Genomic DNA, 18,356 nt, shown 5'->3' on the forward strand with positions numbered 1-18,356 from the left:
GAAAGACATCCAATGTTCACCAATTGGAAGAATTAGTATTGTTCGGATGTCAGTACTGCATTAAGCAATCCACAATTCATGGCAATCCCTATCAGAATCCCAATGGCCATTTTTGCAAAAATGGATAGGCCAAACATTAAATTCACAAGTAATAGTAAGGCTCCAAACAGCCAAAACAATCTGAAAAAAAGAATAAATGTGAAGAACTCATATTTCTCAATTTCAAAACTTATTATAAAGCTACAGTAATTGAAACAGTGTGATAATGGCAAATAGGACTATATCAAACACAAAAATATCTGCTCATCAAAGTAAACAATCAACAGAGTGAAAAGGCAACTTATGAAATGGGAGGAAATGTTTGCAAACCATATATTTGATAAGGGATTAATAACCAGAATATATATAAAGAACTATAGCTTGACAACAACAAAAAAAATCATAATTCAATTTTAAAAAGGGCAAAGGACTTGAGTGGGTATTTCCCCAAAGATGATATACAGATGTCCAACAAGTATATGAAAAGATACTTGACAACACTAATCATCAGAGCAACGCAAATCAAAATCACAATAAGATATCACCTCACACCCATTATCATGGCTGTGATCAAAAATCCAGAAAATAATAAGTGTTGATGTGAATGTGGAGAAATTAGAACCCTCGTACAGTATTGGTGGGATAGTAAAACAGTGCTAGCAATATGTAAAACAGTATGGAGGTTCCTCAAGAAATTAAAAATGGAGCTACCATTTAATTCAGCAATCCCACTTTTAGGTATGTATTTAAAAGATCTGAAAGCAGGGTCTTGCAGAGATATTTGTACACCTAGCTCCATAATAGCACTATTCAAAATAGCTGAGAGGTAGAAACAAAACAAATGTCCATAGACAGATGAATGGATAAACAAAATCTGGTATAAATATTATTTAGGCTTAAAAATAAAGGAAATCCTGTCACATGCTATAATATGAATGATCTTTGAGGACATTACGTTAAGAGAAATAATCCAGTCACCAAAAGACAAACACTGTATGATTCCACTTATATGAGGTATCTAAAGTAGTCAAATTTATAGAAACACAAAGTAGAATGGTTGTGGCCTAGGTTTCAGGGAAGAGGGGGAATGGGGGTATTTTTAAATGGGTACAGAGTTTCAGATCTGCAAGATGAAAAAGTTCTGGAGATCTGTTTCACAACAATGTGAATACAATTTAACACTTAAAAGAGTTAAGATGCAAATTTTATGTTACATGTTTCCTAACACAATATAAATAAAAACTCAAAACATTGTGCTGAGTGAAAGAACTCAGACACAAATGGTCGCATATTGTATAATTCCTTTTATATGAAATAATCCAGAAGAGAGAGCTCCATAGAGACTGAATGCAGATTGGTGGCTGTCAGTGGCTCATGGAAAGACAGGTGAGGAGAAACTGCTTTAATAAGTAAAGGGTTTTGCTTTGCAGTGATTGAAATGTTTTTAAATGGGACAGAGGGAATGGTTATACCATACAGTAAAGGCACTAAATGCCACTGAATTGTTTACTTTAAAAATGGTTCATTTTATGTTATATAAATTTCCTCTCAATAAATTATTTCTTAAAAAATAGAGAAGTCAATCAAAGGTTTCTAGGAATTCCCCCAGATCCCTATCATATGATGATCTCAAGGTTCTAGAGAAGTAAAAAATAAGAGAGTCTGTTTTTGCAAAATGATTGCCCTCAATCATTTTTGTATTGTATTGTATTGTATTGTATTAGGTCTTATATGAGATTATTCCATTTATTGAGATTAAACAGTTTAACTATTCTTCCTACCTAATATTCTCCCCCTTTTGATGGATGTCTCTGATGAACAGCTCACTTGAAAATTGAAATGGCCTAACCCTTTGAATTCTGACTGGTAATTTCCTCCCTGTGAGCTCATCAATTAAAAACTAAAGAACCTGGGTAAGGGTGTGTGTGTAGGATTAGAAGTGGCTACAGCCCCAAATATCAGTTTTGGAAATCAAATTGTAAATTTTATAAATTACATAATTTATTAGAAAATTTAAAATTATAAAAAATAAAATTAATGTATAAAAGAACTGAAAATACAACTGAAGTAATGTCAATGCTAAAATATTTACATATGTAAAAACTATTACTGCATTTTAAATTAAATTATAAAATATGAAAATGATCAAAATTCATTTTTTTCTCAAGACCCACTTATTAACTATATATTGATTTTTTATTAAAACCTAACATTATTCATGTTTCTAATAATTTTTAAAATAGTGATCCTGCAACAACTATTGCTCTATGATTTCTTGGTAAGTTTCTGGAGGTGGAAAGGAGGAATATAATAGGCAAGAATGGCAAATGTTTTAAATGTAGGAAAGGGAAGAATAATAGTACCACTGACATATCTAAGTTTCCAAGATCATGACAACAAGCAATGATGGTTTCAGAGGTACATATACCTAGTGCTTTGCTATACTCATCAAGCCCATGCTGACAACCTGAAAATTTTAAATAAAATGAATAATTAATAATAGAAAAGTTATAGAGTTCCAGCCATGCATATCACTCTACTAGGCAAAACACTTGGGTTTTCATTCTGGTTTTTCGTTTGTTTGTTTATTTGACACACACACACACAGAGAGAGAGAGAGAACAAGCAGGGGGCAGGAAAAGGGAGAAGCAGGCTCCCTGTCAAGCAGGGAGCCTGATGTGGGGCTCAATCCCAGGACCCTGGGATCATGACCTGAGCCGAAGGCAGGCATTTAACTGACTGAGCCACCCAGGTGCCCCTCATTTTGTTTTTATTTAACATTAGTTGGCTGCTGTGGTCTGAAAGTGTCCCCTCAAAATTCATGTTGAAAACCTAACTCCCAAAGATGATAGTATTAGGAGTTAGGGCCTTTGGGAGGTGCTTAGGCCAAGAGGGTGAAACCTTCATGATTGGGATTAGTGCCTTACAAGAGACCCCACAGAAATCCCTAACCCCTTCCACCATGTGAGGACACATCAAGAAGTCTGCAACCCAGAAGAGGACTCTCACTCTACCATGCTGGTACCATGATCCTGGACTTCCAGACTTCAGAACTGTGATAAATAAATTTTTATCATTTACAAACTACTCGGTCTGTGGTATTTTGTTATGGAACCTGAACAGACTGAGACTCTGGCCACACCACTGACAATTCTCTCTCTTGTCATAGAACCTTTCATAAATAGACTATTCTCATAACAGAAATATAGAAGCAAAAAATACTATAGCATGTTTTATTTTCATGAATGTTTCTTTATTTTGACAAATCAGAGCAAGCAACTCATTCCCATGATATTCTATTTCTGCAACGACACCAATACACAGATGTCAAGGAGTGAATTGAATAAAGATATATTTCATGTATAAATACTACCTGCTTTCATATATCAGTCCTTAAAACAAAACAATTTTGCTTGACCTTATTTCCCCTACAATTTGTTATTATTAATCATCAGCAACTAATTATATTTTGCCCCATTTCTTTTTTTCCTCTTCTGGTTTATCTTTTTGTTCTTATTTTGAGTATTAACATAAATCAGTATTTTCTATCATATGTATTTTAACAGTATTTATATTTAGATTACTATCTTATTCTTTAAGTTTTAGGTTTTGTTCATATAATACAAATACATATTTTAAAGTGAAACAGTGTCAAAAAGAATGTTTCCCAAACTGTCATCCTTATATGTTTGGGATGGATGGAGATGGATTCCCAATGGAAGAAGTGGAGGGGAATGGAGGAGATCAATGGAAATGTGAAGAGAAGGAAATGGGAGGCCAGGATTCTGGATGGACCTCCACATGAATACTGAAATCACTCAGAAAATTAGAGGAGTAGAGTACAGAATATACGATGAGACTGGCTGATAGCAATGTCCAGAGATTATTACTCTGCATGAGGGGAAATGGTAAACTCATATAATATGAAGTTCAAAGAAGCAGCCATTTTTAACAGAAAAAGACCATCTAGAAAAATCCACCCAGGGAGTGAGGCTTCCAGAAAGCATCACCTCTAGAGCCACATCTAGATCCAAAGGAAAGGCTATATAAGGAACAGTGCCCTAGAGAGAGCCATGTTCATAATATGAAGAAACTATGAAGGGAAAGGAAGCCCTAAAAAACATTGAAAACTTATGTAAATATAGGGATCCTAGAGGGCAGATAGGAAGGGAAAGAAAGCCAAGTGTGAGGGAGCTCAGAGCTAGTAGGGATGAGAATCTATTCACAGAGGGCTCCACTTGGAGGGATGACTGAGGTAAAATGTGATCATGATGGATTAAAATCCTGACAGTCACTGAGTATTGAGTCTTGACTGTCACTGGGTCTAGTGCTGGGTCCCAAAGTCAGTGATGATAGGAGCGGAAGATGGGAGCGGTAGGAGAGGTTTAACACAGAGCACGACTGTCAGCTTCACTCAAGAATATCTGATGTCATAAATGATGATGATGTTGGTAATTGTCAAGATAATTTGATGTACTGATTCTCAGCCCTTAACTGTCTCTTTTAAGTGCGAGAACTTTTTCCCTCTCAAAACACATGTATTTTCTAAAATACTATGTGCTGAATTCACAGAGCTGAGAGTCATTCCCTGCCTTCTCTAATTGCCAAATGCGTGTATGTGGGAAGTGATACTGGACTTGCTTTCCACAATTCACATCTTCACAGACAATTTATATAAAATGAATTTATACCCAAGGTAGCATCCTGTAATTACTCAGAATGCAAAATTCAGGGGTTCCATGATCTCTCCACCCACATCTTATCCTCACAACAGAACTAAGGAATATAAGATTTATCTCTTACACAGAAACTCAGTGATACAGAGAGAGAAAAGGAAATGAGGGCTATTACTGTGAAACCACTGAGCTATCTACTGAAGGGGGAAATCTTGGAAAGTCTTGTGAATTGAATAAAGTGCTTTCCTAGTTGTTGTCATTCAAACAGAGGAATACCTCAAATTGAAAAATGATATTCTGATGAAGATTTCAGTCCCCCAGCCAGCGTTGGTGGACAAAAATGTTTATGGGGCGAGTGTCACTCAAATACCCTCTCCCTTAATCCTTAAAGGATCATCCTGCCTTCCTGTAAGAATGATTGTAAATCCAGAATAATCACTACAAAACTTTACCCAAAGGCTGTATATCCTTGAAGGACAAAGGTTGGTAGAAAAAAAAGTTAAAAAATTTAGCGATTCTCCTTCATTTTCAAGAGCTTTAGGGCAAATATAGAGCAGGACAGATGAGAGCTTCAGAGCAACCAAGCCACTGTAGATTGACTAGCCTGTGCCACAGAGTGGAACCTGGGCCATGGTGGCAGGAAAAGTAAGGGTAAGAACCAGGGAAGATCTATACCAGTGCTTTCAAATACCATCTTCTGTGATGATGAAATATTCTGCACTGTCCAATAGCCAGGTGGGGATCCTGAGACCTTGAAATGTGGCTATTTTGACTAAGGAAATATTTTTTTTATTTTATTTAACTTTAAAGTTTAATTTAAATATCCACACATGGCTAGTGGCTACCATATAAAGAAGCACAACTCTATACACTGGCCAAAGAGACATGTGAGTGGACTCACAAGGAAAGGAGGGGCTTGAATGACAGTGTCAACAAACCGTTCCAGTCAAGGATGCCAAACACAACTGTAATTGCCCACCAGTACTTTTAATTGTACCCAAACCCGGTGCAGTATAGGAAGAGAAGGGTTACAACTAGAAATAAATCCAGCCTTTTATGATTTTACATTTGCCTGTTACACAGGTCAACCAAGAGAGCAGCCACTGACTATTTACATCTACACACACACACAGAAAGATAACTTACAGCTAGCTATAAACAGAGTGGAGGATATGTGAAATGACCAGAAACTAGATAATCAATCTGCCTTACGGTCTATGCAGGGTTTTTTTAATGTTCATTTCATTGTTGGACTGAATTGCCTTCTGATACTCTAAGTAAATCTCCCTTTAAAATACCCAGTAAATGCAGAACAATTCAAAATCTTAAGGAATGTGTGGCACCCCAGAGAACTAAATGCATGTAATTTAATTTTATAGCAAATTTTTAGAATCCTAGGAGAACCACAATTTAAACATTAAAAAACAGATTAACAAGTTTTTAATTGTTGATAATGTTAAAAAGTAAATTGAACTCAAAAAATGAAAATACCAAATTGCATATGAATCCTCCCAAAAAGTCATATAACAAACATAAACTGGACTATATACTTTTTCTAATTTTTAGTGACCCTCAGGTTAAAATGCTTTTGTGGATGAATGATGACATTAAAAACACAGTTATACATTTCCACTATATAAAAATATAAAATCACAACATAGACTTAATAAGAAAACATAAAAATTGATCTTAACACACTTGAAAATGCATAGATTAAATTACTACACAAACTTATTAGTTTCTTTCTCTTCTTTCCCTTAGTTTCTTATTGAAGAATATCTGTGTGTGTGTGTGTGTGCGTGCGCGCGCGTTTGCATACTTCTGTGTACATAAAAAATGCAGGCATTGGGTAGGAGAAAGACATAATGCTTCAAAATATTAACCTGTCACAAAAGGATTTTCTTTTTATTGTGAGTTATTGTCTTTATCAATATTATAAGAGTACAGATTTGAAAAAAATAAAACAAAAATAATGCCACATAGCTTATTTTGAAAATTAGCATTCTATTCCCTCCATCATTGCATACTTGCACACACACACACACACACATACACGTACACATACACAAATCCAGATGCAATCATTTTGAACTCTCTTAGTGGTCGTGGATTTACCTCAACATAGTTAAATAATCTATATAGATTGTAATAAAACAAGCCTCAATAAATTTAAATTTATTTAAATAATACAAAGTATAGTCTCCAATCACAATGGGATTATATTAGAAGTCAATAACAGAAGGAAATTTGGTAAATTCACAAATATGTGGAAGTTAAACAACATACCCTAAATAACCAATGGATCAAAGGAAAAACTTATGTAAGAAATTGCAAAACACTTGGATGAACAGAAATTAAAACACAACAGACCAAAACTTTTGAAATACAGGTAAAACAATGCTTAGAGGGAAATGTATAGCTTTAAAACCTATATAAAAAAATAAGATCTCAACTCAATATCCTAACCTTCTGCCTTAAAAAAAGACAAGAAAAAAAGCAAAGCAAACTAAACTCAAAGTAGGCAGAAGGGAGTAAACAGTAAAGGATAAAGTGGAAATATAGAAATAAAGAATCAAAAGTCGTATAGAAAACCAACTATACCAAAAATTGAATCTTGAAAATATCAACAAAACTGACAAAACCATTAGATAGGTTGATCAAGATGAAGAGAGAGATGACTCAATTTTAAAATAAAGTCTTTTTGTTTGTTTGTTTTTTATTGTTATGTTAATCACCATACATTACATCATTAGTTTTTGATGTAGTGTTCCATTATTCATTGTTTGCATGTAACACCCAGTGCTCCATGCAGAACGTGCCCTCTTTAATACCCATCACCAGGCTAACCCATCCCCCCACCCCCTCCCCTAAAAAAAATAAAAATAAATAAAAATAAAATAAAATAAAGTCAGAAATTAAAGAAGAAACATTATTACCTAACCTACAGAAATAAAAATAATAAGAGAACACCATGAATAACTGTATAACAACAAATTAGGTAGATAAAATTTCCCGAGAAGAAACAGAAAATTTGACACCAAAAAAACAAACTTCCAGTTACAAGTCCTGGGGATACAATTACAGCATGGTGACTACAGTTAATAATACTGTATTGTTATACTTCAAAGTTGCTAAGATAGTAAATCTTAAAAGGTCTCATCAAAGGAAAGAAAATTAACTATATGAGGTGACAGATGTTAACTAAACTTATTGTGGTAATCATTTCACAATATATACACATATCAAATCATTATGTTGTATACCTGAAACTAATACATGTTATATGTCAATTATATCTCAATAAAAAAATAGGGAAACTTGCCTGAAATAAGTATTAAAGAAAACTATTAAGATATAGATAAAAGGGGGCAGGGAAAGTAGGGGACACCCATTGGCCTTAGTTTTCTGAAGGGAAGCCAGAGAACTGATTACAGCAAAATAAAAAGTTCCCAAGAGAGAAAACATAAATACAAAAGGAACATCAGGTCATTCCAGAATGAACAATAGGGAATGAAACCAACATCCAATGAGCTCCATCCAAAGTGGAACATAAGTCAGAGGAAACTCATATGAAATCTACAAATGAAATCAAACAGGCAATACTAATAAAGAACTAAAGGATGAGAAACAAGAGAAACTCCTTTTGATCTGGATGTTATAAATTTTATAAAGAGGAATATATGCAAAAAACATTTTTAAAGTCTGCCCATGATTTGATCTGACACAGAAATGCTACTCATGCTTAACAACTGGGATAACAGATATTTTGTGTCAAATAATATAATCATGCCACCTCCAATGACATGGCCTAAATTTTTTTAGTTGTCTTGTACAGATATATATTTAAGTCAAGATAACATTTCCCGATATTCTACAAATTCCTGACCCCCCAAATAAACTTAATCCCAGAAGAAATTAATTGTGACTGCAAATTTCTTTCCCTTTCTACAAAAGACACCATATAAAAATGGTAATTGACATTTTGATGAGTGTAACTTTATTAAATTGAAGATTTTGAGTGCTAATGACTAGGAAAAAAGTTAATAAACCTAAAGAACAGATACAAAAGTTTTGTGTCCATAGACTAAAAGAATATGTACTATTCTTCATCATGTTTGGATGCCTAACATGGTATCATGAAGGTCCAGTGTGTCAGGAGGCTGAGGACATAACATTGTTTTATTCAAGCTCTAGCAGGTAGCCTTCACAAATCACTTAGCCTCGCTGTGCATCGGCTTCTATGACTGGAAAAAGGAGGAAAAAATCTAAAGTCTCAATGCTTGTCTTATTGGATTCATATGGAAATAAAGTGATATGAGATATGTAAGTACTTTACAAACTCTAAGTACTATATAATTATCAATTAAAGGATTGTTATAATTTTTTAACGAAATAAAAAATTTAAATAGATCTATAACAAGCAAATAGATTGAATTAGTAATTTAAAATAAATATGACAAAGGAATGCCCAGGACCAGATGACTTCGATGGTGAAATATATCACTAAATTAAAGAAGATTTACAATAGAATCCTTCACAAATTCTTTCAAAAATAGAAGAGAGAACACTTCTCAACTCATTCTAAGAAGTCAATATTACCCTGATACTAAAACCAAACAAAGACAGTTGAAGAAAGGAAACTACAGATCAATATTCCTTATGAAAACAGATGCAAAATCCATCAAGAAAATAATTGGGAAATTGAATGCAGTAATATATAAAAAGGATTATACTCCAAGTGTAATGATCAAGTGGGATTTATCCCAGGAATGTAAGGTTGGTTTAACATATAGAAATCAATCAATACAATGCACCATATTAACAGAGGACAAATCAAGATCATCAAAATAGAAGCCAAAAATTTCTGACAAAATCCAAATTTCTTTCATGATAAAAATACTCAACTAGGAATAGAAGAGAACTTCCTCAACCTGATAAAAGGAATCTACAAAAAATTGCTAACATCATATTTAAAGATGGAAGATGGATGCTTTCCTCCTAATACCAGGAACAAGTTAAGATGTTTGCTTTCACCACTTCTGAACCACATTGTACTGGAGGTTCTGGAAATCAGGGAGTAAAAAAAGTAAAAGACATCCAGATTGGAAAGGAAGAAGTAAAATTTTCTCTATTTGCAAAAGGCACATTCTTACAGAAAATTCTAAGGAATCTACTAACAAACTATTAGAACTAATGAATAAGCTCAACAAGGTTACAAAATACTAGATCAATGTTTAAAATCAATTGCTTTTCTATACACTTAACATGAACAATTTGCAAATGAAATTAAGAAAACAATCTCCTTTACAATAGCATTAAAAATATTAGAAATAAAATTAATAAAGTGGGAATTCTGCACACTGAAAACTACAAAACATTGTTGGAAGAAATTAAAATCTAAATAAATGTAAAAACATCCCATGTTCATGGATTAGAAGAATTAATATTGTTAAGATGGTAATACTCCCCAAATTGATCTACAGATTTTTCACAATCCTTATCAAAATCCCAGCTGGATTTTTTTTTTTTTTTTTTTGCAGTAATTGGCAAGGTAATCCTAACATTCATATGGAAGTGCATGGGACACAAATTAGCCAAAAATATTATTGAAGAAGAACAAAATTGGTGGACTCACATTTTCCAATTTCAAAAATTACTACAAAATTTATTATACTAATCAAGACACTGTGTTATTAGAATAAGGAAAGACGTCTAGATCAATGGAACAGAAATGAAACTCCAGAGATAAACACTTATATTTATGTTTAACTGATTTTAGACAAGGGTGCTAAGGCAGTTTAATGGGGTAAAAAAATATTTTCAATAATTCTCCTGGAACAAATGGACATTGCATGCAAAAGAATGAAACTAGATTCTTATCTTATAGCATACACAAAAATAATACAAAATGGATCATAGACCTAAACCTAAGAGGTAATGTTATAAAACTCTTAGAAGCAAACAGAAATCTTTATGATTTGGGTTAGGTAATAGCTTCTTAGATATGACACCAAAAAGCAAAAGTGACCATAAAAAAAAGAAAAACAGATACATTGGACTTTTGTCAGACATGTGTTTTACATTGGCAAATGATAATACCCAATATAAAGAAGATGTGAAAAAAAGACAGCATGTTAGCACACTAGGATGTAAGCTTTCTACTATAACCTCAAGGTCCAGAAGAACGCAGGGTAGCTAGTAGGTGCTCAATAAATATTTGTGGATGATTATCAATGGAAATATAAATTGATACAAGTTTTATGGTGGCAATGTGGCTATATGTGCCAATAATTAAAATGCACATACCCTTTCCTCATTAATTTCAATTCTAACTATCCAAAAGAAAAAAATAGAATAAGTTCTCAAAAATGAATGTGCAGATTTATGCGCTGCATTTTAATTTACTTATTGAATGGATACTTACCGTTTGTCTGATGGGTGCCAAAAACATACTAATGCTACAAATATAATGTTGAACTATGTATCAAACTGTTTTCCTCCTTTGAATAATAATATGACTGATGGCATAAAGATATTTGACTAATTAAAAAAATCTACATCTATTTTGGATTAAAATTTGTATTAAATTAGTACTAGAAAGATATTTCCCAACATGAGCTTAAAACATTATGATGCTTCACAGAAAACTAGGGATAAGATAAGCCAAGAAAATAATGCGACCTGGTTCTGGAAATTCTAAACAATATAAGAAAAATAGGTAAAAATTATAATTATTTAATATGGAAGAGACAAATAACAATATTTGCAGTCTATTACAGTATTCCTGAAAAATCTAAAATAAATTGATGGATAATTTAAAATAACTGAAGCTTAAAGTAAGATGGACAGTTGTTTGTTTTGTTTTGTTTAAGTAGGCCCCATGCCCAGCGTGGAGCCCAATGTGGGGCTTGAACTCACGACCCCTGAGATCAAGACCTGAGCTGAGATCGAGAGTCAGACACTTACCTGACTGAGCCACCCACCCACCCCAAGATAGACAGCTTTATATATACCTCACCAACATTATTTTCAAAATTTAAGAGCATAAAATACATAAAATGCAAACATTTACACAGCACAAAAGAACATAGCAAAATTACTTCAAAATATTTCAAAATTTTGCTGAGTAGCATAAAATAATAAAATAAAAGGCTTGGGGTGCCTGGGTGGCTCAGTCCATTGAGCATCCAACTCTCGGTTTCAGCTCAGGTCATGATCTCATGGGTCCTGGGATAGAGCCCCCAAACAGGCTCCACATTCAGCAGGGAGTTTGCTTGAAGATTCTCTCCCTCTGCCCCTCCTCCCACTCCCGTTCTTTCTCTCTCTCTCTCAAATAAATAAATCTTTAAAAAATAATAAGTAAGATAAAAGGCTAATCTTATTTCTGAAAAGGAAGCTCAATTTTATAGAGAAATCACTTCCTTGAAATTTTTTTATTAGTTTAATGCAACACGAATCAAAATTCCCATAGGACTTATGGCTATAAACTTGAGAAAATGATTCCAAAGTTTATCAGGAAAAGTAAAACAGAAAACTGGCCAATAATATTGTAAAAAGAAAAGAATAGAGGCCACTCATCCTACCAGAGAGTTAAAAGAATTTTAACAGTACCAACCAGGCCAAATTGCTAGCAAATAAATCACTACTGTGGTAGGGTGGTTTGTTACACAAGAAGAATCCAAGATACGCAATTTAAGATGATTTTTCACCTATCAGATTGACAGAATATTGTATGTGCATGCTATATAAATGATGCAACCTAGTTGTACAAAGACAATGAGCAACACTTTCCACTGTTACTGGCATTTAATATACCTGGTATAACCTTTTTAGGAGAGCAATTTGGCAATACATATCAACAGCCTAAAATATGTACATAGAGTTTGACCCAACTATTCTTCTTCTAGAAAGATATAATGAAAATAAATAATGTGAAAGCAAACATTTATCTACAAGGATGTTTTCTACAGCATCATTTATAAAGCCCCCAAAATGGAAAAATCTTAAGTGCATAGTAAGAAGGATTAGTTAAGGGACTATAACATGATATAGCCATTAAATAATAGGATAGATCATCCCTAAAAAATTAAATTGTATTTAGAATACTTAATTCAAAACACAAAAAGCTATCCATGACATTTTAATTGATACACTGAGTAAAAAATGTGGGTTAAAAATAATTCATAAAGTATTATTTCATTACAATTATAGATGTAAAAATATAAGCATAGAGATAGAGGGAGACAGAGAAAAACAGAGCAAACCCTATATATAACCAGGGGTCATTGTCAAGTATTAGGATTTATTTATTGCTTATTTTTTCTTTCTGCTCTTCTAAACTTCTCATTTTAACTTTGATAATAAACTTTCATAAGCAGGAAGAGAATATCATTGACACACTTGATTAAAATATTGCAAATGGTCAGGGCATGTGAGAGTTGAGGAGATATTAGAATACTGTAAAAATTAAAAAGAGAAACATCTTCTGAATCTCCTCAATACACTTGTTGATTATGCTTTTTTCTGAATTAGAAAGACAAATTAGAAATACCCTGACAATATTTCATGCACTTGAAAGTCCTTTGCTGAAAAGATAAAAAGAAAATCTAAATAATATTTGTACTCTGCTATTATCTGATAGCCTAAATTAAGCCAAAGAAAAATACTTGCAAGATAATTTTCAAAAAAAAAGAAAAGACATTCTCTCTCTTCCTGGTAACCTTGCTAAAAAGTATCTATCTACAGAACAGAAGATCACCAGAGGGGAGGTGGGGGGCAGGGGGATGGTGAAACAGGTGATGGGGATTCAGAGCACACTTACAGTGATAAACACCAAGTAATGTAAAGAATTGTTGAATCATTATATTGTACACCTGAAACCAATATAACACTGTATGCTAATTATACTTCAATTTAAAAAATAAAAATTAGAAAATTTTTTCCAAAAAAAAAATAAAATTAAAGGTATCTAAATATCACTGTTTATTAATGTAGATGAAACCTATAGAAATTGAATATAGTATAGTATACATCTGAGTATACTTACTGTTGTGTATAAGATGAGAATTTTCATTTTCTCTAATGCCAGAAAAGTAGCTTTTGCTACCTCATGCACTACGCTTGCCTACAGCTAGAACAAACACGAGTGAACTCTGTAGACTACATCATTCCACATGAATCACATGTGCACAGAACCCATAAAACATATCCCAACTAATGTATTGTACTTTAAATAGCAAAATTACTCTTTAGCATTTTCTTAAATCTAAACATGTCCTCAAATTTCCTTTACTTTTTCCTCCTGAAAGCTAAATAACAGCTATCATTGTTCCTAAAATAAGATTTCAATCTGAGGAAAGCGTACTTCAGTGACATGACTAAAAATGGGTAATTAAAGACAGTACTTGCATTCAAAATGCTTTCTTATTGCGTTATGAATTATTTTCACTTAGTTCATTCTATTCTACACCTATTGGGTTCAAGGCATCATGCTAGTTATGTTGGAATGTAAAAAGTGTTTTGACGTAAAAATGTTATACTCTATTTGTCATAGAGAAATTTGACTCTTGTTTAGGAAGATGCAGCAACATGACATTCCTCATCATGGGTAGCAAGAAGCTCTCTCCTTGGCACTTTGTTGCAAAATCTCAGAAGCAAAAACATATGAAAAATGGCCCCCGAATGTTTGCCAAGTGGTATCCCTTGCTCCTGGGCATATTCCAGGAAAGATACTCTCTTTGATTTTGTTTGTTTGTTGTTCTTAAATTACTAAACATCAAGGGACCCTATAAAAAGAACCACTATCATAGCAACCCGTCTTAAATCCTCACAGCACATCTTTGGTAATTTCAGGTAGTGATTCCAGGAACATTAAACATATCCCACTTAAATATAAGTATAAAGCACATGCTGGCTCAAATATAAGTGATTTTTGAGTTAGCCTCAACTTTCTTCCATAACATGTCATATCTTGAATTTTCTAGAAAGCAGAACTGAGACCATAGGTTCCTTGTGTGTGTTCTGTGTACCTCTCAAGACACTCCACAAGCATGAGCCAGACACCTCTAGCAATCACTTTACTGAATTAAAAGGTATACTCAGGCATGCTCACAAGTTAGAAAAAGACCCATTACAAAAAGAGTTTAGGTGATCTCTGATAGCTTCTGAGTTAGGATTATCTTAACTCCACTACTCTCCAGTCAAATGAGTAATAGAAAGCATGTGAACATACTTCTTTGGGAGAAAATGCTATGCCACCTTCCAGAGATGTCCCTTCCTCTAACTCCAAAGAATATATGTCAGGAAACGCAGGGTCTGTGAATTCCCCTATAAAACATTTAAAAAAAAACATTTTTTTTAAAAGCCAAATGCATATCTATAATACCACTGTTAAATGTGTAAATGAAACTCTGAGAAGCCTCATAAACCTGTCTATAACAATCAAAAAGCAATTGCTGTGCATGGCTGCATAAGGTTGCTGCTCGTTAAAGAATGACTCTTAATACCAAGGTTCCAATCAGCAAAACTGATATTTAAACATGTAGCAAACATATATTCAGTCAGTAAAACAAACAGTAAACCCATTTTTTTTTTAAATCTCCAAAGTTCAAGGAGCTTATGACAGTCATATTCAGAAGAATGTAGGAAGGGGGCGCCTGGGTGGCTCAGTTGGTTAAGCGACTGCCTTCGGCTCAGGTCATGATCCTGGAGTCCCTGGATCGAGTCCCGCATCAGGCTCCCTGCTCGGCAGGGAGTCTGCTTCTCCCTCTGACCCTCCCCCCTCTCATGTGCTCTCTCTCACTCTCTCTCTCTCAAATAAATAAATAAAATCTTAAAAAAAAAAAAAAGAAGAATGTAGAAAGGAATGAAGGTCAAAGTCAAGTACGGGACTGAATATTAGGTTCAAGAAAGTGGGAGACTCCCTCTCCAGCAAAGACAGAGCAGGGAAGACCCAGATCTCCACTGATGTCTCCAAGAGGCCACAGAGGAGATGAACAATTTTATACAAGGTCACTTTTTGACAAAATAGAATCACTCCAGATATAAAAGCATTAGGTAGAGATAAACAATTATTGAATAATAATGCAAACTTCAGGATGAAAAATTATAACCACTTAAGTAAACTTCTAGAAGAAGTTCCTGAAAGATCAAATATTTGTTACAGTAGAACCTCTGTCCTTACCTAAACAATTCTAAAAATCCTATTTTCTCCTTCAAGCTTTCTGATTAATGCAAGGAATGATGATCATTTCAATCACCCCTGTGTGGAAATGAACTTGAATAACTCATTGCACCCTCTTCCAACTTAATCAACTTCACTCACCTTGATGAAAAACCATTAAATGACAAAAAACCTCACTAAGTGTATATTAACACCAGCCCTGTTTGTAGTGTGGAAAAAGATACACCTATTATACAGCAAAGAATACCCACCTAGAATGGATATATATCTAGAACATAGAAAATATAATAAAAACAGATAAATACTCATAAATATATTTGGAATGTATGTAAACATATAGTCTGTGAAATGCAATAATCCAAGACAGCTTCAATAACTATTTCTTGAGTATCTATAATGTACACAGCACTATAGTGGACAATTCTATTAGAAAACAAAAATTATACACGTAGTCCTTGACCTCATGGAGCTCACAGTGTAGTAAGGAAATCCAACAGATCCACAGCTCTCTCTGATACAAGACAGAAATGGTTAGTGCTAAAATGAGACTTACACAATGTCCTAAGGGAGTAAAGATTAAAAAAAAATTTCAACCAACCGGACAGGGGTGGGTATGGGGCTAATGATTCATAGGGACTCATGAGGTTTAAGCTAATTTATAAAAGGGGGTGGGATCGCAGGCACCAGGAACAGAAGAGGCAGAACCAGCCTAGGAGAAGGGAAGCCCAGTGCCAGCAGAGCGAGCTGCTGGAGCCTGCAATGGAAAAGGTGACTGGAAAGACAAAGTGGAGTCATCCCCAAATGGCTCTCAACATGTCCTCTCCCGTAACTCCTCTATCCAATAATCTTGAAATGATCACGAGAGAAAACAAGCTTAATTTGTCACAGAAGGGTATTTATGTGTTAAAATATTTATAATATACATTTTCAGAACATTTTAAGTATAAACTTTATTGCAAATTGTTAATAATAATTCAGATCAAGGGAAGTACCTCCTAAACTGTGTCAGCAGCCTACTGCTAAGAACCACTGCTATTGGTAATACAAAACAAGCAAAACTTTTTGAGCAGCGGAGAGATGTGATAAGATCCATGCTTTAAGGAGACCACTCTCTGGAACAGGTCTGAGGAGAAAAGCTTGGAGGCAGGGGAAGCATTTGAAAAGATGATGCAGTGGCCTAGAAGGGAGGTTTGAGCTAGGGCTAAGGCAGAATTGTGAGAACACATGCACTTTGCAGACTAGCTTTGCAGAATAACCAAAAGGAGTCTGTGATCCAGTGAACAAGGTGCATGACAGTATATGAGGCAGTCAGCGAGAGGAAAGTGTTAGGCAACTAAAGCTTCAGCATCCGGATTAAAAAATAATAATAATAAAAAAGAATAGAGGCTTCCTACATATTTCCAACTGCCTGCTATGATCATTCCTGGGCTAATATGCAGTCTCCTCGCACACCATGCTCGCCTAAACCTGACCCCCCTCCTGTATCACCTCAACCATGAATTGTACCTCCAGTTGCCTACCTCATAATCAAAACCTGGGAGAGAGCTGAGCCTTGCTCCTCCTCCCTAACACCCAGGTCCACTTGGTAAGCAAGTCAGAGCATTTCTAATGTCTCAGCACCTTTGTACTCCCTTCCTTCCCAACTCCAGCGTCACTGCCTGTGTTCAGGCTTTCATCACTTCTCACCTGTATGGCCACAACCCCTAGCTGGCCTCCCTCTCTCTGTTCTTGCCCTTCCCATTCCCACATGTTCCCCCAGCCCATTCTCAACTTTGCTCCAAAAGAAAAATGAGCAAAATGTGAGTCTGATCACACCACTGCCTGGAAATACATCCTTTAATGGTGCTGCCTAACCTCCAGGATAAAAGTCCAGAAAAGATCCTTAGTGGCCTGGATCTCACTTGCCCTTCCAGTCCTGTCCCTCTACACTCTGGGCCTCCTGAACTACTCACAATCTTGACTCACTTCTAGGCCTTTGCTTGCATTCTTTCACGTATCCCCTTTTCTTGTGTATCTTCTCATCATTCTTCAAGACTAGGATTAGGCATTGATTTTTCCAACAAATCTTCCCTTATGCTGATTGCTAGTTTTCCCTAACATATGCTCCCTTAGCACCATGTACTCACTTGTCTTACAGCATCTGCCGTGCTCTATGGTAATAAGCCGATTCTTTGTCCAGCTCCCCTACTGTTACAGGTGTTCTTCATTTGTCACTTAGATTCAATAGCCACCTTTCTCTGTTCTGCTCTGTCCTGCCTTCTACAAGTCAGTTCAGCTAGGCCCCCTTGCTCTGACTTGGTTCAACCACAGGGAGACACCAGTAGAATATCAGAAGTTAGGAGGTCTTTATGCCCTCATGTCTTCATTGCGTTGGCTAAGTTTCTAGCAATGGCTGCATTCCTTTACAGCTAGAGCTCTTATCAGTTGGCCCCTCTTTCATCGTTTCACCGATCATGGGG

At 34.8% G+C, this 18,356-nt stretch overlaps 1 protein-coding gene across 1 annotated transcript in view; it reads right to left on the minus strand.

The window, feature by feature from the left end:
• CFAP47 (cilia and flagella associated protein 47) overlaps window positions 1-18,356 on the minus strand; it is a 506,331-nt gene that overhangs the window by 404,364 nt on the left and 83,611 nt on the right. The window contains exon 21 of the mRNA XM_021681266.1: window positions 14,947-15,041. Within this exon, the coding sequence (XP_021536941.1) occupies window positions 14,947-15,041 (95 nt within the window). The remainder of the gene's footprint in view (window positions 1-14,946; window positions 15,042-18,356) is intronic.

Source organism: Neomonachus schauinslandi, chromosome X (assembly GCF_002201575.2).
Source record: "Neomonachus schauinslandi chromosome X, ASM220157v2, whole genome shotgun sequence".
In the NCBI taxonomy this organism is placed as follows: domain Eukaryota; kingdom Metazoa; phylum Chordata; class Mammalia; order Carnivora; family Phocidae; genus Neomonachus; species Neomonachus schauinslandi.